This window comes from Sander lucioperca, chromosome 14 (assembly GCF_008315115.2).
Source record: "Sander lucioperca isolate FBNREF2018 chromosome 14, SLUC_FBN_1.2, whole genome shotgun sequence".
NCBI classification, from domain to species: domain Eukaryota; kingdom Metazoa; phylum Chordata; class Actinopteri; order Perciformes; family Percidae; genus Sander; species Sander lucioperca.
In genome coordinates, this window is record NC_050186.1 from 32830232 (window position 1) to 32851694 (window position 21463).

A 21463-nucleotide genomic window follows, 5' to 3' on the forward strand; every position below is an offset into this window, starting at 1 on the left:
CTAGCCGATAGCTCATTCTCAATGGCAAAACACTGCTACAATACACACAAATTCACCCTAATCTACAAAATAAATTGTATAGAACTACTTACATGTCCCTGTTCTGTAGGTATTCCACGCAAAGTTGGAAGTGCGCCCTCGTTAAGAAGAAGTCTCCCGGCTAATCCTGCCTTGTACAGGCCGAAGTTGGAGAAACAGCTGGCTAGCAATTGTGAGCCTTACTTAGCTACTGCGCATGTGCGACTGACAACAAAGATGTTACAGCAGTGAGAGGTCTCACTCTGGAGCTAAAACAGAGACCTGAACACAGGGTGAAAAGAGGAACTGCAGCAATGGGCAGTACAACAAGAATATGGTGTTTTTTGAAAATTAAACCATGTAAACCTATTCTGATACAATCTCAAATTACAATTATGAACCTGAAAATGAGCATAATATGGCCACTTTAAACCTTTGTCTAAGAACCATAAATGTATGCTCTAACACGTTGTTTATCTTTTGTACTGATGATTCAACCAGGTTTTAATGTCCACCCAAACCCTAAAATGCTGTCAGTCACCTAAAACTGTCTATGACAACAAGGAATTTTACTGCAGGAGCCCTAGATGCCTGCAACCCTAGATCAAGAAGTGCTACACAATCTTCACATTGATTGGCTGGATGCCAGGGGGAGTGTTGTCTGGAGGTGGAGCTTCTACTCGGATCTTTGCCAAAGTAATGCATGTTGTTGCTGTGTTTTAGCATGCAGAATGACTCTAGTTAGCACACTGCACTGGTTTCTGAGTCAGTGGTTTGTTGTTGTTGTGTTGTTGCCGTGGCACCTGTTGAATAAAGATTGATTTCACTTGAGTGTTTTCATCCAAATCAAGTCACTTCTCTGCATTTCCAGGCTGCCGGCCACACCGTTTGCCTCACCCCGATGCTAAATTTAGCGCTGCAGCTCTGGATCTTTTAACGTATGACGTAAAAATAGAGAGGAGGGAAGTCTGCTCACCAAACAGCAGATATACAGGACAGACACTGAGTGTAAGCTAATAAAAGTTAACTGCTTAAACAGACTGAAGAGACAGATAAAGGCAGACAGGCAGATAGTCAGATAGACAGGCAAAGAGATAGACAGGTACCTTTGTGCTACTGTAAAGATTAGAGACAGACAGGCGTAGAGATTTAGGCAGAAAGACAGTGGACACATACTGTAGTTCATCTTAATGTAAACTGTTATTGGTCACAGCAGGGGATGTAAACAGACAGACAGGCAGACTGTGAGAGAGAGACAGAAATACATCAGGTAAGTGTGGACTGGTTTACAGTGAAACTCTGAATTTATCGAAGCTGAAATACATATATATATATATATATACACATTATAGCCTATATATATGGTGTATATATATTTTGGTTTGAATGTTAATTTCAAAACAGTGCTAGACTTGTTGGAAGGAGTATTTCTAAGGTTTTGAAGGAGGTCAATCCAGCAATCTTTGCGCTAAGCTAGGGCTAGGTTAAACTCTTTGGAAGGCACTGCTATTATGTGGAGGCTGAGGGTCATATGGGTGGCAAAGGCAGCCACAAGTGTTTGTGGAGTACAACTGTATAGGTGATAAAGTGGTACAAAGCCTTTTGTGTTCCCAGAGGGAGCTGTGTGAAGTCTGAAAAATGTCTGATGTCACTTGAGTCAGTGTCAGTTGGGAAGACTATAAGTTTGAAAATGAAAGAAATCTGTGTGTGGATTTTCTAAACCTCTGTAGCCCGCCCCTCATCCCTAATGCAGGGTAGAGGCTCGAGGCTACATTAGTCACGGCTAACATAATATACCCGATCTGTACTGGAAACCCGATTTGTTGAGGGTCTATCCCCTGACCAATGGGCTATCCTGACCCTAACCATTCTAGGTCAATACCTAACCTCAACTACCTACACAAATGCGTAGAACAAATTGGGTTTCCGGTACAGATTGGGACACACCCAAATCATTGTCGGAGCTGTAGGCAGTCGATTTGAATTGTGGGAGTCATGTATTGACAAGAAAGCAGAATGTTTGGAATTATAAATCTGTCATTTTAGAATTTCTCATGCAGAAATCTTAACCCTGTAAAATATATTTATGGAAAAAAAAAAATTATATATATATATATATATATATATATATATATATATATATATATATATATATATATATATATATATATATATATATATATATATATATATTTTTTTTTTATGAAATTACCCTAACCCCAGCCAATGGGCAACCGAGTGACTATGCTACCAGTCTTTCTGCTAAAATAAGCTCAACACGTTGGATTTCTGGGCTGGACACAGAAATCTGGACATTAACACCACTGCTTTTATGAAAGGAAGTCTCCAATATTTCGGAAAATAAGCTTCTTGGTTGACATTTCCAGAGTCAGATAAGAAGATGGATATTAATTGGATCTATGTGTGTCCAGTGCAGAGAAGCCGTTTTCACATGTGAACTCCGGACAACGTCCGGTGAATCAGGTCCCAACATAGTCTGGAGTTTTCCATTCACACATGTAGCACACAACAGGAGATTGTCCGTGCCAGTTGCGTTCAATTCAGTTTTATTTATAGTGTCAAATAATAACAGACGTCTCAGGACACTTTACAGATAGAGTAGGGATCACACTCTATAATTTCCATGATTTAAAGAAACCCAACAATTTTTCCACAAGAGCAAGCATTTAGTGCGACAGTGGCGAGGAAAAACGTCTTTTAAAACAAGCAGAAACCTAAGACGTAACCTGATTCTTGGTGGGCATAACTGCAATAAATACAGAAGTATGACTCATAACAATTATAGCAGTTGATATTAGGAATGACATGATGAACAGTGGCAATTATAGTATCAGTATAGACAATAGAACTATGACTAATAATACTAGTAGCAGTGCAGGGCGTTAAGCAGGACTACGGCAGCAGCTGCAACCACGATCCAGGTGCCACCTCAATCCAGGGAAATCTGCGAAGCGAGAAAGCACATGGACTCCGGGGAAGGAACTAAGTTAGTAACATGCATTAATGGGACATGAATGCACACAGATGGAGAAAGAGAGAGAGGAGAGAGGAGCTCAGTGTTTTATAGGAAGTCCCCCGGCAGTCTAAACCTATAGTCTCATAACTAAGAGCTGGTCAAAGGCAAATCTGAGCCAGCCCTAACTATAAGCTTTATCAAAGAGGAGAGTTTTAAGCCAACTCTTAAATGCGGAGATGGTGTCTGCTTCCTGAACCAACACTGGGAGCTGGTTCCACAGGAAAATAGCTTGGTTCACGTACTGGAAATACTCGGTTTGATTTAGACGAGGGGTCGGGCCTGGGTAGAGCCGGCAGCAGACAGGACATGATGTTGTTCACACCGGGTCATGGAGTCCTTTATTCATAAACAACAGAGTCTCTTGCGGTTCCTTGAATTTGTCTGACGATTTTGGCGTCTGCCCTTACCAAGAGAAGTTCCATCATCTCTGGAGAGTCTCTCCAGATAGACTTTTTTGTTGCTGTTGTCATGTAAATCACCCTCCTTCACCCTCGGATGTTTGTTTTCTTCCCATTTTGCGCGAGCGGCATTAAATGTCATCAACATGCCCACTGGCTCGCTGCGAATTGTCACACTTTGGGCTCAATCAGAGATTACAGAGATGTTGTACAGGGGAGCTGGCAGGGTAAACAGTTGAGATCAGAACTGACTGGTTCAGACATTTGCGTTCTCACATAAGGCCCTGCTGGGTAATGTTTAAAGAATTTCAGGTTTGCAGTACATGTGTGAAAGGGACAAGAGAAGTCCAAGACGTGTTTGTCCTATCTTAGCATAGCTTAAGAGAGAGCTGCTAACTATAGCTAATCAAAAGATTGAAAAATCCACCATCCAACAACTCTGATTATGTTTAAAAGATCATGTATCCCAGGAGCAGAGACTCCACTTGTATCCATAGTTGAAAGACACTTAAGATGTCAGTGTTATTTGATTCTCAGCAGTTTTCATCAGGGACTTCAACATCATCATGTGCAGGCGCCTGAGCTCATTTCCTAATTTTGAGTCATGGTTGTTTGGATAAGTCAGCCTCATTATCAACACACTGTCACTGCTAAATCCTCCAGACAGACAGGGATTAAAGTCTGTGAACTCCATTTAACACAGAGTTCTCTATAACACATTTGATTCTATGGCTTGTCGATGTTATAGTACTTAAAAGGACCATCCAGATGTTTTTTTTTCATATATATAGTTCAGATCATTAGCTATAGATCATTTCCCAAATCCCAAAGATTGATTTCCATTGGTTTCACTTCATTTCTATAAATCAATCAGCTGACAGAGACCGGAACTTTAGACAGATAATCCATCTCAGTAGTGATGGGTGAATGAAGCCTAAAGCTTGATTTATGGTTCTGGGGAGGCTCCGCGCAGAACTTTCGCCGTAGCCTACGTAAGTGGCCTGAAGATTATACTTGTGCGTTGGTGTGTGCGCGCCGATCTCGTAGCAAGGCCGACGTGTGTGTGTGTGTGTGTTTGCTGGGAATGTGTGGTAGATCGAGTGAGAGAGTGACCGCGATTATCTTCGGAGCGAGTACCGACTCTAGAGTCATAGTGAGAGAAACAAAGTGTCTCCCCTGTTCTTTCTGACCACGGTGGGAAATCTGGAGCAGGAGAAGTTAACCCTCTCCTTGATTTCATGTTGTTAATGGAGAAGGAGAACCAGGAAATGAGTCGGGGGAAATGCAACGCTGCCAAGCTGCAACGCTGCCAAGCCACAACGATGCGTCACCGCAACGTGTAGTTACATTTTTTGAGAGATGCACGTCAGGCTAAGTTGTAGGGTCCAGCTAAGGTCCGTGTCTCCACGTACCTACGTACGTAGCTACGCTGTAGATTTTACGCAGAAGCATTAATCACGCTTTACAAAGCTTTGGGGCTTCAAACACTGCAAACAGTGACATCTGGTAGCTTGCAAAAGGTAGAGCAGCCCTTCAAGATCAGCCGAAGCACTTTTCTAGATTAAAGCTTTAGTGCATAACTTTGATATTAATGAACGTCCGTTACATTTAAGCCATTGCCAAATGTTGCTACAAAGCTAATTAAGACTATTAGCTCCACACAACTCTCTCTGGATTTCTCAGTATGACTATGTTCAGAAGATTGTGGCGTCCGGTGACTTTCCCATGCAGAAACTAGAGTGAATATAATGACCTCTTCTGAAGAGTGCATCATGTTTTTTTGTGTCCTCCTTGGCTACTAGCAACTGTGTGGAAGAGGGAGGACGCGCCGACAGTTTTCGTTGTCATTACTTAGAATTCCTCATGGGGGCGACAGAAACTGCACTATAGCTTTAATTCTCATGTGCATGGGTTAAAGTGGGATCTGGCAGGTGGGGGGAACCCGCACCAAATTCCATTGCAAATTTAACACTTTAAATGTTTCTTACTAAAGTCTCTATCCACTACACAGCACTTCACTCTTAAAGATGGCACATCTGTTAGTACCGTTATTTCCTTAGCAGGTGTAAAACAAGCTTCAGATCGCCGGTCTCATCAACCCATCTCTACATCACAGTCAGTGTTTGATTATCTTTGCATGGTCATACATTTGAGAGCAGGAAGTGTTTTGTTGGGGTGTACAAAGACATCCTGACATCGAGAGATTTAAATTGAATAACAAATGGCCAAATACACAATGTCATCTTTCCGACTAAATATGGACAAAATCATGAAGTTTGAATGAAAAAGATATAATTTAGAAAAGGTTTTATGAAAAAAAAATATTATTTATTGGAAGGATAGCCCTTTGAGATGTAACATCTCATTTTCGAGGGGGTCCTATAACACAAATACATAATTATAAAACGCATACAAACAGAACTGTGTTAAGGCTCTGACACACCAACCCGATTATCGGCCGTCGGAGAGTCTGGTGAGGTCGGTGACTCGAGTCGGTTTGGTGTGTTCCGTGCCGTCGTCAGAGGAGCTGTCAGCGTTCATTTTGGCCAATTTGACTCGCTGAAGCAGAATGTACGCTCAAGTCGGCGCCGCTTCGGTGTGTTCCGAGGCACTTTTTTGAGAGACGGGAGCCTTTACATACATACACTACAAATACACAGATACAGACAACTTGCTCACCCTCTCTCACCCACACCCCCAGCTGTCATACAAAAAAGATACATTACTAAAAGAAAAAGTCTCAAGTACACACAATTAAAAAAGGCATAGACAGTTTGTTTTAAAGTGCTCATATTATTCTCATTTTCAGATTCATAATTGTATTTAGAGGTTATATCAGAATAGGTTTAAATGATTTAATTTTCAAAAAACACCATATATTTGTTGTACTGCACATTGCTGCAGCTCCTCTTTTCACCATGTGTTGAGCTCTCTGTTTGAGCTACAGAGTGAGACCTCTCACTGTTCCATCTTTGTTGGGAATCACACATGCTCAGTACCTAGGTAAGGACTACTAGCCAGTCAGAAGCAGAGTATGAGGGCGTGCCCTGACAGTACCTAGGTAAGGACTACTAGCCAGTCAGAAGCAGAGTAGTAGCAGAGTAATAATGTATTGATTTGATGATTAAACACATCATACATTAGAAATCAGAGGATAAAACAGGATGCTTGTTTCCATTGTGGTCCTTTACAAGTAGTAGTATTAGTAGGATTAGTATAAGTAGTTTTGTTGTTGTTGCTCCTTGAAGCACATTGCTGACCTGGGTTTAATTATAGAGTGACGCCTGTCTGGTTGTGTCAGTTTGACCAGCGAGTCTTCAACAAGACACTGCTCTAAGGACTGAAACAAAACTGGACTAACATTTATCTGTCTTGTATTGTCGGTATGTAAGAATACCGGAGCTAATGAACTCTGCATATGACTATATACTATATACTTAAGGTACACTGTGTAGGAATTTCTCCCATCTAGTGGTGAAATTGTTTTTTGCATTCAAACGAATAGTGCTCTCTAGCGCCTCGCTTTTTCAAATGCGTGTTCCAACTACGGTAGCCATTATGTGGCAAGAAGCTATGACAACATGTCTTCCAATTTTCGGTTTTTTGGCGACGAGGATTCCTTGATCCTGCGTTATGAACTAGGGCTAAGGCTTTCAAATTTGCCGGGGCAGTGACAAGCTCCTCTCACTGATGGTTTCAGTCACGTGACGCTGGCTCTGAACGAAAACGCGTTGTGGATTAGCTAGACAGGTAGGCTAGTGCTGTATGTCCATCTCAGTGATTAGAGTTTTTCAAAATGACGGAACGACATGGAAGCCTCCTTGGACTTGCCCGTCCAATGTAAATACAGATAAGAAATTCTTCACTTACGAGGATAAGTCAGATCATTGGCAGAGGTCATTTTACACCAATGAGGACATATTTATGAATGAAGACATTGATTTTAGCTAATAAAATACTTACAACACTCCACAGTGTACCTTTAATGTTTCATATATCTGTAAAAAAGCACAGCAAGAGCACTATCGCAACATTTATTGAGAGAGATATATATGTATCTATAAATATCTATCTATATAGCCAAAAAGAAGAAATGGTTCTTCATTTAGATCGGTGTACGTTTTGAAAAAGTTCTTTTAAACCAATGAAAGAATAAAAAATGGAAATACCATTTTTTTTCTCAATTTATACCAAAAATGAAAAACAGTTTCTGCTTGTGTTATCTAAATCAAAAAATATAAAAATCCAAAGTTAAACGGACCAATTTAGGTTTTTCGGTTCATCTCAAATAAATAGGGCTGGGTACCGAATTGAATACTTATTAGACACCAACCGAATTGCCTCTAAAGTATTGAGTATCGAAAAATGCCTCGTTATTCAATACCCAATTTCAGTACCTAAAGGAGTACATCTCGATAGCGTCAGTGAGCCAATCAGCATGCAGCATGCTTCTACCAAATCTAATAATGTCTGTGATTGGCCGTCTAACGTTTTACACGTGGTAGAGACACGCAGAGGAGCTGAAAAATAGATTAAAAGATTTGTGCCGTAATATGTTGTAACATTTTGTTAAAATGGATTATATTATAATATAAATTTAATTCACTATTGCTACCTGCATCAAAAAAAACAACCTAAAAAACAAAAAAACAAAAAAAAAAAACCTACAAATAATGTTTAGGGATGAAGAAATGTTTTGCAACATGCTTTATCCATGTTGATTGATTTAGTTGAACATTCAGTATTTTTTGTAACAAATGAATGAATACAAAACAACTATTATAATTGATAGATGGAAATAGGCTAATGTTTAGTTGCAGTATTAGTTGTCCTCATTATGATAATTACTTCAAGATGTCTGACTGACGCTTCTACCAGTCAAAGCTTGTACTGCAGTAAAATTTACAACTAACCCATCAAGTATCGGATGTCTGGAGATTCTTCCCAAGCACTTGAACACACCACCAACAACCACAGAGAGACAGTATATGTTACACTGTAGAAATGCAACATAAACGCCACAGGTGACACGATTGATGCCGTTTCTATTGTTTTTTTTGTTGGTTGTGTCTCCTAGGCAACAGGATGTTGTCAAAAAAGGAGGAGCGGAGGTCGTTCAGCAACGGGCCGCTGAGAGACCAATGGGAGAAGAAAGCTCAGAGCATCTCGGAGCAGAACAAACAGGAGGCCGAATGGAAGAAGAAAAGTTCCAACAAAATGTAAGAAAGTGTGATATGTTTTAGTTTGCTTTTTGTATCACAAGCATGACAGTTTTTAACTGCAAAGAAAACTTTAGCATCTTACTAAATTAATCTTACTGTGGCGAGGGTCACCAGTAAGACATTTGAATGAAAAAACACGCCACCTCGGGAATGGCACCCTAAGAAATACTATGTGAACATTGATTGATGAGAGAAAAGGAACACAGATCAGTTACTGATGAGGCAGGATGTGTTTCAAAGTATTTCAAATGTTTTTATTTCTAATAAATCAAAATAGGCAGGGTCTTGAACAGCTGTCAAAAAAGAAAAGGGTTAATAAACAAAAATGGTGGGGTGACTAAAATGATTCTTTATTACAATAATGTTAAAATAACAGCCTTGATAGCAATGTTGAAGGTGCTCTAAGCGATGTCACATGTTTTTTAGGCTACAACATTTTTTGTCACATACAGCAAACATCTCCTCACTATCTGCTATCTGCCTGTCCCCTGAACACACTGTAAAAAAACGCGGTGTCTGTAGACAGTCCAGGCTCCACAAACACCAACAAAAACAAACTGCGCCAACCTGCACCACCAAACATAACAAACAGTGTTCCAGCGTTCCAGCCAATAACTGACAAGACAGATTTGGGGGTGGGGGTTGGGGGGGCTTAGTGCCTGGAAGGGAGGGGACGGGATGAGGAGGAGGGAGGGGCGAGCTAGCCTCGTTTTGTTTGAAAATACTTTGAACGTCAACAAGAAGTAACGTCACCCAACATCACTTAGAGCACCTTTAAATACATGTGTAATATAAGATTTAAGCTCAAAATAACCTATAAACAAACCAAGCAGAGGCCACTCGTGGAGAGAGAGAGAGAGAGAGAGAGAGAGAGAGAGAGAGAGAGAGAGAGAGAGTTTGTTTTGGAAACCGGAAAAAATTGCAGTAAAGAGGCGACATGAAAAGGTGCATATTTATTTTTACGTTTGGCCCTAGTCTTTTACAATAGTATTAAAGAGCAACAGGTTTTCATAGCATCGTGTAATCTGGATGCAGCGTTTTTCTGTTGCATTTGTTTTCTGGGTTTGTGTGCTTCTCATTTTGCATCGTTTGTGTATTTGCAGCGCGTTTGTGTATTTGGTTGTGTTGTGTGTATATGCTGCACGTTTGCTAAATGCTGCGCATGTGTTGTCAAATTAATGAAGAGGTTTTCTGAATTTGCTTGGGTTTTGTCTATTTGCGTGTGTTTTAAGTTGCAGGGCGTTTGCCGCCGTCGGCCACCGTACCAACGCTACTCACCTCAGGTGCAACACAGCGAAATGGTGCAGTCTACATCCTGTCCCTGGGCATTTACTAACATGAAAAACAGTGAAGGAACCTCACCACGGGTGCAACCTGCTCTGAGAGAAATAAACTAAATACAAAAATAATCACAAACAAATATGCGGTAACCTAGTTAGTTAAGTAAAGAAAACTCACAAAAAAACAATAAAGAGGCAGTACAATAAATGCAAATCAAACCTAAACTAAATGAACACAAGCTGAAGACAAAAATAAGAAATAACAAAACTAGACCAAACCAGAACTAAACCAAACATCGAAACTAAGAAATGGGCAAAACACCATAAGGGCAAAACAGCAATAATTAAAAGGCAAGAGGAACCTGGAAAGGAGGGGAAAGTACAATTAACCAGGTTCAACTTAAAGTGCTGATATTATGCGTTTTGGCTTTTTCCCTTTCCTTTGTGTCATGTCTTTTTTGTGCACGTTAGAGGTTGACAGAGTGAAAAAGCCCAAAGTCCACCCCAAAGGGACTTACCAACTCCAACAGAAAACACTGTTCACAAACTGCTCCAAACAGCTCTATTGTAGTCCAGCCTTTACTTCAGAGACAAACGTGGTCACTTTGGAACACACGTTATAATGCTCACCTAGCTGCTAGCATGGCACGCCCTCATACTGTGCTTCTGACTGGCTAGTAGTCCTTACCTAGGTACTGTCAGGGCACGCCCTCATACTCTGCTTCTGACTGGCTAGTAGTCCTTACCTAGGTACTGTCAGGGCACGCCCTCATACTCTGCTTCTGACTGGCTAGTAGTCCTTACCTAGGTACTGTCAGGGCACGCCCTCATACTCTGCTTCTGACTGGCTAGTAGTCCTTACCTAGGTACTGAGCATGTGCGACTCCCAACAAAGATGGAAGAGAAGTGAGATGTCTCACTCTGTAGCTCAGAGAGCTCAACACACAGGGTGAAAAGAGGAGCTGCAGCAATGTGTAGTACAACAAATATATGGTGTTTTTATAAATTAAACCATGTAAACTTATTCTGATATAACCTCTAAATACAATTATGAACCTGAAAATGAGCATAATATGAGCACTTTAAATACTAAAATCCCATTAAAAACTGTTATCTTACTCACCACCACTGAGATGGGACAATCAAGGGAACAACATCACCTTCCCAGGGCAGGAGAGACCACCAGAGTTTCCTGGCAGTGATTTAAACAGAAAGGTGATCAACTACCAACTGTTTCACTTGCCAATACATGACATATGGCCTATAAATGTGCCTTTCCAATACCTGGGGGTAACAACCACTAGCCTACAGCCACAGCATGGACAGATCAGGAAGCAGAGACAGGACAAAAGAGCACAGGTGCCTTTTGTAGCCTAGCCCTGATTAGGGGGTTGGCCATGGGAGGGGTCAGGGTCAGGCCAAGGCTGCATTCAAGCCCACTACACATTTACCTGCACTAAGGGAAGCCTTCCCCACTACATTACCACACAGTAGAGATATTGAAAATGTTGCTGTGGCAGCAATCATTAAAAACTGGAGATGAACAGGCTGTAAGGTTCTTGCTTTACTAGGTCTTTGCTGTACTTCAGCAGTTGGTTATTATGTAGTCTCGCATTGCCAGACCCAGGTATCTCCAGTCTGCTTACACCACAGATACATTCTGGGATAGGAAAAAAAACACTCTGGTTTGTTTGCATTTCTTTAAACCAATCACAATGGTCTCTGGAGGCGCTAAGCACCGGACACAGAGACGATGGCTCTGCTATATGGTTTCAGGAAGGAAATTGTTTTGGTGGAACATTTGCACCCCACAAAAGAAAATGCCACATATAATATTACATGAATTGAACTGTTCACACAATAAAGTAACGTGAGCTATTTAAATTAGCTGGATACATACAGTTAAACGTAATTTGCTCTTACCAGTGTATTGCTGTGTGTACTTCGTCCACAACAATCCCACCAATCGGTCCCAAAACGTCCCAGTTAGAGAGGAAATGCCCTAAACATATTCTTTGTAAATATTTACAATATTCCCCGAAAGAACCAAGCAGGTCTGCCTTGTTGCACGATCCAAAAACTTGACATTGTCAGCGTGTAGCCTGCTAGCTCGAAGGTTGTTGTTGTTTCCCCAAGCAAACAGAGTTTGAGAACGGCAACGCATACGGAGCGGAAGGTGAGGGACATCCGGATGTCCGAATGATCCTGGAATGGTGGTTACCATGTGATGTGAAACACAAATTCAAGTAATAACTGAATCACCTGCAACTGGATCCAACCTACCTCAAAGGATGATTTCCAGGGGGTGGGGGGGGGGACGACAATCCCTGAAGCATTTAAATCTACCTGGCTAGCTAACACCACAGGCCAGCTACCAACTATTCAGAAAAATGTTGCCCATCATTATGTTATGTAAATGCTCTTAGATGTGGGTCATACTTAAACATAGGATTTAAAAAAGGGCAAATGTGGTTGTGCTACAGAAACACATTGCATTCAAAATCGGGTTGTTAGCTGTGTACATGATCACTCTCTATATAATAATAAAATACTCTATATTTATATTACACACAGGTGGAACTAACACTGTTAATGACGGCTTTGTTCCATTGGCGGGGGCACTACGTTTCTCAGTGTTCACTCATTATGATAATATATTAATTGGTTTTGTATGTTTATTTGAATGTTTTTTGAATCTGCAGATGTTTCTCAAAGTGGAATTATCACTGGTCACTAGTTTCCAAAGGAGACTTCCATCAGCTCACCAGCGGTGAAGACGATGCGGAAAAAAACAAGCCAAAAATCAAATTTAAAGTCGTCCCCCCTCCTCCCAAACCCAAATATGAGCCTGCCCCTGCTCCGCCTACTCCCAGGAAAACAGCTTCGCCCAAACTTTGCAGGCAAAAACGTAAAGTTGAAGTGGATGTGTTCGGGCTGTGCTGGAGAGACTCCTGGAAGAGCCTGAAACCTCCAAAGTATCTTTATCTGAAGGCCAAGGAGACGAAAACTAGAATCCAAGGATTCACAACCATAGAGCTGACTAACAACAGGGAGTACAAACCACAGGGGTACGGATCAGAGGCCGATTGGGAGTCTCCTGCTGAAAAATGGAGTAACTCCTGGAAACAGGTACTGAGACAGACACAAACTGATGGCATCACATTAAAAGACACTAAATCCCAGACTTTTGGTCAGTTTTTAGTCATATTTTGGACAACGTGTGAGAGTCAGGGGGGGAAGATGTGTTTTGGCTAGTATCAGGTAAGTTTGAGTGTTGTATTGCCTCGATATACCTGGGTTCAAATCTCAAAATATATTGGACTATTTTGAGTTTTTAAGTATTTGATGCACACCTTTTAGACCACAAGAGTGCAGGGAACACTAACAGCAGGTAGGGCAGGAGGGAAGTAAAGCAATATGCTTCATTATCCTCATTAAGCTGTAGGCTACATAAAGCTGACAACTAATTAAATCAAGAAGTGTTTTACTGAACTGAATTGTGTTGATATTGCATGTGTATTATATAATTTCAAAAACTTGTAACGTAGTTACATTTAACTTAAAGCTGTTCGGCGTATTCTCGGATATTTACATGAGGTATCTTTGTCTCCGTCTGGCCGACCTGTCAATCATGACTTAGGCTTACAGTATCAATGCTAACCATGGCACTGTGTACATGAAAATATCCATCTACTGCTAGCACTGGCTTAAGGAAAAGATTTTCCGATTTTATGTTTTACTGTGCATGCAGATGAATGGCGGCAGTCCCCGGAAATCTCCACTGGATGACTTGCTCCACACGGGTTGAAAATTGGCAACTTTCCCTCCCAACCCTGGCTTGGCCACATCATTCCCCCCAGCTCCACCCTCTGATCAAAATTCGCCACATTCGGTTTCAAAAAACCAAGATGGCGACAGCCAAATTGCCAAACTCGGTCCACAAACCAATAGGTGACGTCACTGCTGCTACATCCACTCTTTTTTCCCAGTTTAGTGTTCTGAGACAAAACCCAGGTGATGCGTTTGTCCAGTCAGGAGTAGGAAGGGTTCATGTTAATGTCTGAGTGATAGAAAAAGCTGTCGATCACCTGTTGTAGCATGTGTGTCAAGCTGATTCATCCATAGCCTTCCCAGATCACAAAAGAAGAGACAGCTGTTTAAAAGGTGCAAAGCAACACAGTTAAAACTGTTTAACCATCTTTTGTCTCCATTGTTCTATTGTCCAGGTGAAGAGCCCTGCCCAGTTGGAGCGCACTGAGGAGAAACCATTCCAATGGGAGATTTTGTTTGAACGGAAACCGGTTGGCAAAGCTGAGATAGAAATCTTTACTCTTCCCGTCTGGGCCGGTACGTGGAAGTTCATCAACTTTGCCTTCCGGCAGCAGCAAAAGTACTGGGATCGTATCTGGCCTGATTTCCAACAAAACCTCAGCAACAAGTTTGACAAAGTACAACAACTAGAGGAGCAGGTGGGGATCAACATGAAGACAATTCTTGTTTTATTGTTGTCTTTTGCTCTTTCAACTTCGTTGGCCACGTAGAAGCAAATTGAGACAGAAAATACTGACACGTCATGCTACATGATCACTGAGCAACCAGGACACCCATTTGCATTATTGTTATTAAAAATGTATGTTGTGATGGTCAAACAGGAGGAGCCCTCAGACTGGGAGGATTCATGGAAACTGTCCGGGGCAGAACTTGAACCAAAAGACACCACAGAGGATGAGACACCAACTGCAGGCTCCTCCAGCACTGAAACCACAGTGATGATGAGGCTGAACGAAGTGTTCCTGCCTGGCTGGAGTGACTCCTGGCTGCTCTCTGCTGCCCCCCTGGAGGAAGAAGAAGAACGTCACAAAAACTGGAAGTCCTGCTGGGCATACAGGCAGCAGATCAGGTGGGTCGGTGCTGAGTGCCCTTCGCCTAATGTTCAGCACCTTTCAGGCATGAACCCATTCATGTTTATCCCATGGCTGTTTAACATGTCTGAATACGCACCAGGGTCCCAATTAGGCATAGGCTGGTATGAGTTTCTGACGGTATCTTAACCTTCAGCAGAAATATCATGGTTTCACAGTATTGCGGTATTGCAGTTACAGCTTTAAAATGTATTATTTATTATTTAATTTTTAAACACACTGCACACTGGCAGAGAGACTTTTTCAAACCACGGTATACCTTGAAACCGGTAACCGGCCCCTACCTAGTCCCAACGTAATTGCTGCCACAACAAAAGGTGAAACATGTAGAGAGAGAGAGACAGGAATGTGCATCACTACATTAACATAAAAGTTACCAATGTTAGAATGACAATAATCCATCACTTTATTAACAGATGGATGAAGCCATATTCCATGTCTGAAAAGGGCTTTATACTCAAAAGGCATTTTTTTATCTTAAAATGTATGCTACAACGTGTTCCTGAAATGAACCATGGAGAGTTATGTCTTCTTCCAACACTTTCTCACTCCCATCTTGTAAAATATGGACGCTTGGTCAGGTGCCTTTGTCGTTGTTATTGACGCTAAAAGTCTCCTTTAGCGTCATATAACGCGCTTTGACTAAACACGCTTGGTCGGGACTATTGGCGTCCCTTTTGACGCAGTTAGATTAAGGAAAAGCTCCTGGGTGGGCTTACGTTTCTGTGACTCGTGGGAATAACGGGACAGTTGGGTTTAGGAAAAGGTTGTGGGTGGGCTTACGTTTCCGTGACTCGCGGGAAGAACGGGGCGGTTAAAGACACACGTGGGACACAAACCCCGGTCTCCTGGGTGAAAATCCTGTGTTTGACCCATCCACCCCCCCGACCAACCTCCCTGCGTGGAATTTCCCCCTTACATACTACTCTCTAAACCCCCTGTAGCTGCTGCTCTCCCCGGTACGTTATACAAACACGCTGAAGGGCGCTTTTTTTGTCGCTTCAGACGCTGACAGCCACTGTCCAAACGTCCGTATTTTACGAGTTCGGAGTGAGAACGGGTTGCTTGTTCAAACATATAGACTCAAAGTAGCAGGCTCACTTATGCCTCTCATGAGCCTGAAGCATGTTTGTGTGTTATGTGTCTGTGTGTGTGGCAACTTTCCCTCTTTAGCATTTAGCTTAGCACCGCGCCATTGCAACCATTAACAACACATTGATTGCACATTGACAATGCTACAGTGATTACCTGCCCAAGTTACATTAAGTGTTTTTGCTCTCCAATCCTTAAGTTAGTACATGCTTAAATGTTTTTTTAAAGAGCCCCTATTATGCTTTTTGGGGTTTTTTGTCTTTTAGTGTGTTATTTAGTTTTTTTGTGTATGTAATCGATGTATAAAGTACAAAAAAACACATTTCACTCCAAATTGAGCTTTTTCTCCCACAAACAGCACTGAAATTCCTTGTTTCATGATGTCATTAATTGAGAAAGCCAGCCTAATTTTTTTTTATATGTGGAGCCTATAGGTGCTGTCTGAACAAACACAGCCCGCCCACCTGAATTTAGTTGACCAATCACAACAGAGTGGGCAAGCTGACCAATCAGAGCAGACTGGGCTTTGCGGGAAGGCAGGCCAAGAGCTTAGACAGAGTGTTTCAGGTGGTAGCACTGCAGCAATGGGCAGTATGAGAAACATTTTTGAACATCAAAGCATGTACACCCATTCTAGTAGACTCCAAGAGTACACCGCCGAATAGGAGTTGAATAGGGGCTCTTTAATCAAACTGATCTGAACAAAAAAATCAAACCCAAACTACAACTATATCCGCAGGTGGTGCATGGCTTCACTGGAGTCCCATCAGCGACACAGCGCCATGCTGACTAGGAGACGTAAAGCCACAAACCTAGTCCTCACATCACGGCTGGACGAGGAGACAGCAGATAACACGGAGTGGACGGAGGCCTGGAGGATTCCTAAAAGATGGATCGAAGCAAAGGAGGACAAAGTGGCCGAGACGCAGGAGGACGTGGAAGTGGAGGAGATGATGGATGACACAGAGGAGGAGGATGAAGGGGTAGACAACGAGAAGGATGTAGAGGTAGATGAGGAGGAGGAGGACGAGGGAGTAGATGAGGAGGTGGAGAAGGAGGAATACAAGGAGGAGAGGAGCAAAGAAATACACAAGAAGGAAGAAAAAGAAATGAACAAGAAGGAGGAGGAGGATGAAGGCGTAGATGAGGAGGAGGAGGAGGAGGAGGAAGAGGAGGAGGAGGAGGAGGAGGAGGAGGAAGAGGATGACGAAGAAGTCGACAACGAGGAGGATGATGTGATAAACAAGAAATATGAGGACAAGGACCTAGATATAGAGGATGAAAGTGAAGAAGGAGACGAAGAAGAGGAAGAAAAAGATCTGGATCAGGAGAATGAAACCGTAAAAGAAGACAAAGATGAGGAAGAAAAAGATCTGGATCAGGAGGATGGAACCGTAAAAGAAGACGAAGAGGAGGAAGAAAAAGATCTGGATCAGGAGGACGAAACCGTAAAAGAAGATGAAGAGGAGGAAGAAAAAGATCTGGATCAGGAGGATGAAAGCAAAGAAGGAGATGACGAAGAGGAGAACAAAGAAGCACACGAGGGGAGAGAGAAGGAGAAAGAAGTAAAGGAGAAGGGTGATGACCATGACGTGCAGGAGGAGGAAGATGCAAAAGAAGACGAGGATGGCAAGGAGGAAGAACATGACGAGAGGGACAAACACAAGGAGGACAAAACCGTAAACCAAAACGGTGAGGGGGATGAAGATGAAGAAGTACAGAAGGAGGAGGAGGAAGAGGGGGACAAAGAATTAGATGAGAAGGAAAGAGACAAAGATGAGGAAGAGGAGGACATAGAAGCAAAAGAAAAAGACAAAATGGACGACGTAGAGGAAGAGGAGAATGCAGACGAAGAGGAGAATGAAGAAGTAGATAAGGAGGAGGACAAAATAGCAAATAAAGAGGAAGATAAAAGTGTGGAGGAGGAGGATGAGAAGGAGGAGGAAAAAGAAGAGGAAGAGGAAGAAGAAGAGGAGAAGGAAGAAGCAGAATACAAGGATGAAAAGGAAGAGTTAAACAAAGATTGGGTAGAGAAAGAATCAGACAAAGGTGACAAGCAGGAGGGCGGAGAAGTAGACGAGAAGAAGGAGAGAGTAGACAGGGAGGGGGAAAATGAAGATGTAGATGAGGATAGTGTAGATACAGGCGAGGAGGATGAAGAGGTAGACGAGGAAGAGGAAGGAGGGGACATGGAGGACGAAGCAGACAAAGGCCGGGAGAAAGAAATAGACAAGGAGGAGGAGGAAGGAGAGGACACGGAGGACGAAGCAGACAAAGGCTGGGAGAAAGAAGTAGACGAGGAGGAGGAGGAGGAGGAAGATGAAGTGAATCAGAGGGACAAAGAAGAAGAAGTAGTAAATGAGGAAGAGGATGAAGAAGTAGATGAGGGAGAAGATGAAGAAGTAGATGAGGGAGAGGATGTAGAAGTAGACGAGGGAGAGGATGTAGAAGTAGACAAAGGCGAGGATGTAGAAGTAGACGAGGAAGAGGATGTAGTAGACGAAGAGGAGACTAACGAATACAATGCTGAAGTAGAGGAGAAGACGGTCGAAGCGGAGGACGGCAACCGTGACAAGATAGACGAGAAAGAAGAGGAAAACAACGTAGACAAAGAAAAGAAACGAATCAAACGCAAACCTGATGTCCCACTCCATCTGCAATTCCATAAACTACACACGTCCTTCTCCTCCTGGAAGAAGTCGTGGATGGTGGCGGTAGCTCGCAGAGGAGGAGACGAAGAGGAAGAGGAGGACGAGGAAGAGGATGAGGAGTTGGTAGAGGAGTGTCGGGCTTGGAAAGAGTCGTGGAGGATTTACCACTGGAGGAAGCCTGACGATGACGAGGTGGTGTGCTTCTCCACCGCGAACCGGAGTCAGAGATACATTGGACTGATGCATGCTGCGATGCCAAAGAGGGAATGGACTCTCAGCTGGAAGACAAACCAAGACTGTAGAAAAGGATGTAAACACTGAAGTAGAAGAGGAGGAGGAGGAAAATGAAGAAGAGGAAAGTTGAAATTTTCTGAAAGCTCTTTTGCAAATTGTATTAAGTAAAGGTTAATGGGAAGGAACTCTCCTTTCTTAGCGTAATCCTGAAAAGAAAACCCTGAATCATTCACCATATTTTGTGTACTCATATTCCCATATTAAAAACACAGCTTCGTGAGTTCAGATGTTTAAGGAAGAATATGTAGAAAGTTGTAGAAAGACTGTTTAATAAAACTGTATGATTGTAAAATGATAACCTATCAGAGTAAGGTAGAATAAGAAAAAGAGTAAAGCACACGGAGATGTCCTGATACAAGAAAATAATATTATTGTCAATTCTGTGTCTTCTACAATTGTAGCGGATTCCCCTGTCCTGTCACAAAATGCTGATGTTAGCTAACTATCCTCCATTGCTATAAAGCTAATGTTTGTACCAAAGACACACAAGGTTCGCCAAGGTTCAACACATTTTCACAATTCACATGATCACAGGTGGGAAATAATACTGTCCAAGTGAAGCTGAAATTAAGAAAATGTACCAAAAATCAACTGAGGATAGATTGTGAGATTGATGCGACAACTGAAAAAAACTGGAACATTTAGCCAACAACTTTCTAATTTCTATTTTTAATACAAAAACATTAACCAAAGAGTGATAGTGCTTTCCATCAGTACTCTGAAGTCAGATTTTTCGAGGTCAAAGTCGGAAACACGCCTCCTGACCTCAGATTTCCGAGCTCGGAACTCGTACAACCTCAGAGTAAACCGAGCTCAAAATCCAAGATGGCTGCCCGTGCATTAACAGTTGTGAAAGCTGTAGTAATATACAGATATTTGTCTTATTTGTGTCTCACTAAATCAGTTAGCTGCGCTGTCCAACTTCTATCTGTGGACATGTTGTTACACTGTTTGTATGCACAAAAAAACAGCGTTGTTATCGACTGGTATTGCTAACGATAGCTAACCTGGCTAGAGCTAATGAAAACAATGAAAAATCTGACTTGTAAATGGAACGCATTCAACTCGGGTGTGAAGTCATTCCCAGCTCCGGCTTCCGAGTTCCCGGGTAAACGGAATGCACTATGAGCATGTTAAGGACTAGATACACTAAATGCTAACATGAGGTAGTGACAGTCTGGGAATATGAAGCACTTTAAGAGAGATGATGGACGTTGACCAAGAATTTGTCAAAATATGTAGGAAATGTAATGTGCAAAAATGTCATGTTCAGTGGTAGATGTGAAGGACGATGCACAGATCAGTCTTAACAGTTTGTGTATCTTTACAGCATTGTGGTTAAAATTATGTATAAATATATAACTGCATTTATTAAAGTAATGAATCGTATATATATCAAACAAAGAATACAGTTCGTATTCAAAAAAACAGTTCAACAATTTTGGATGATGCACTTTTGATCACAATCTCATGTCTGTGCATTTAGTATGGAGCTGGAGTCAGGCTGTGGTTAGCCTAGCTTAGCATAAAGACTAGAAGCATGGGGAAACAGCTAGCCTGGCTCTGTCCCAAGTTCAAAAATACACCTACTAAATCCTGTACTCACTAACTATCTGGCAATGCTGCACAGAAGCAGAGGGAGGATGGATACACTGTTGTTCTTCAAGAAATAGTTCCAGCATGTAACTCCCCCCCCTAAAACCCCCCGCGTTTGTGTGTGGATTAAACAAACAAGATACAGCATGTTATTTTATACGGTCTATTGTTATAATAGGTTTGCTAGACATGATAGTTGGTGCTTCTTTTTTGTGACTGTAATAAACACTGGAGCCTCTAAGGCAGTGATTCTCAAAATGGGGTCTGTAGCCCCCTGCCAGCCAGGGAATCCATGAAAGGTTTTCAGATTTATTTATTTAAATTATCATGATATATACTGTATACTGTATATATACAGTACATACAAGAGTTCCTAATTCATTCATAGCTCGAAACAAATCTCTATAAACTTCAAATATGTTTGATACATGTCTAATATCTTTCTTATACATTTTTCTTATGTTGTTCTTTTTTTTTTTACATAACTATAACTATAGAAGTGTACCAAAAAAAGGCTACGTCAAATTATTCAATGGGACATACATGAGGGGTCCCCGGTGTATTCTCTATCTTGTAAGGGGTCCTTGGCTGGCTGAAAACAAAGGAGAACGTTGATGTATGTTGAATGTGTGTTGTAAATCGGCCACCAGATGGAGACACAGAGTCACTGACTCTCTGCGGTCCATCTCAGCAGATTTCCCCTGCAGTGATTATGTTGTGACAGAGAAGTTTTAAAGCTTGGAAACATATAGCTGGATCAGACTTTGGCTACACAGGCAATATTTGTAGTTTGGTTTTAGTCTCTTTGGTTGGAATAGTTGATAAAAGTAAAAATAAAGAGTGAGTCTGCAGTTACTGTTCTGACAAGCTTCCTTTCAAACCTTTCTTTAGAATTCAGTGCAACGTTCAATCTAACAGCAACATGTAAAAGTTTGATTCAAAAAGTAAAATCT

At 41.8% G+C, this 21463-nt stretch overlaps 1 protein-coding gene across 3 annotated transcripts; it reads left to right on the plus strand.

The window, feature by feature from the left end:
* The first annotated feature begins 988 nt into the window (after positions 1–988).
* Positions 989–20285, plus strand: LOC116041460 (glutamic acid-rich protein-like). Of its 3 annotated transcripts, none has more exons than XM_035991144.1 (8): positions 989–1288; positions 3910–3914; positions 8531–8672; positions 12658–13084; positions 14182–14424; positions 14608–14855; positions 16709–17126; positions 17172–20285. In XM_035991144.1, the coding sequence occupies exons 3-8, from the start codon at positions 8539–8541 to the stop codon at positions 18939–18941; spliced, it is 3240 nt and encodes a 1079-aa protein (XP_035847037.1). In that variant the 5' UTR covers positions 989–1288; positions 3910–3914; positions 8531–8538; the 3' UTR covers positions 18942–20285. The 3 variants fall into 3 exon arrangements, with proteins under 3 accessions (XP_035847037.1, XP_035847038.1, XP_031143222.2); XM_035991145.1 differs by lacking the exon at positions 3910–3914 and having other exon boundaries at positions 17172–18138; positions 18202–20285; XM_031287362.2 differs by lacking the exon at positions 3910–3914.
* Positions 20286–21463: the final 1178 nt, after the last annotated feature.

Excerpts from the sequence above, each read along its gene's own strand:
- LOC116041460 (XM_035991144.1), top strand. The coding sequence starts at position 8,539 with ATGTTGTCAAAAAAGGAGGAGCGGAGGTCGTTCAGCAACGGGCCGCTG. Across the intron at positions 13,085-14,181 it reads GGAGTAACTCCTGGAAACAG|GTGAAGAGCCCTGCCCAGTT; the intron begins GTACTGAGACAG and ends TCTATTGTCCAG. Across the intron at positions 17,127-17,171 it reads GCGTAGATGAGGAGGAGGAG|GATGACGAAGAAGTCGACAA; the intron begins GAGGAGGAGGAA and ends GAGGAGGAAGAG.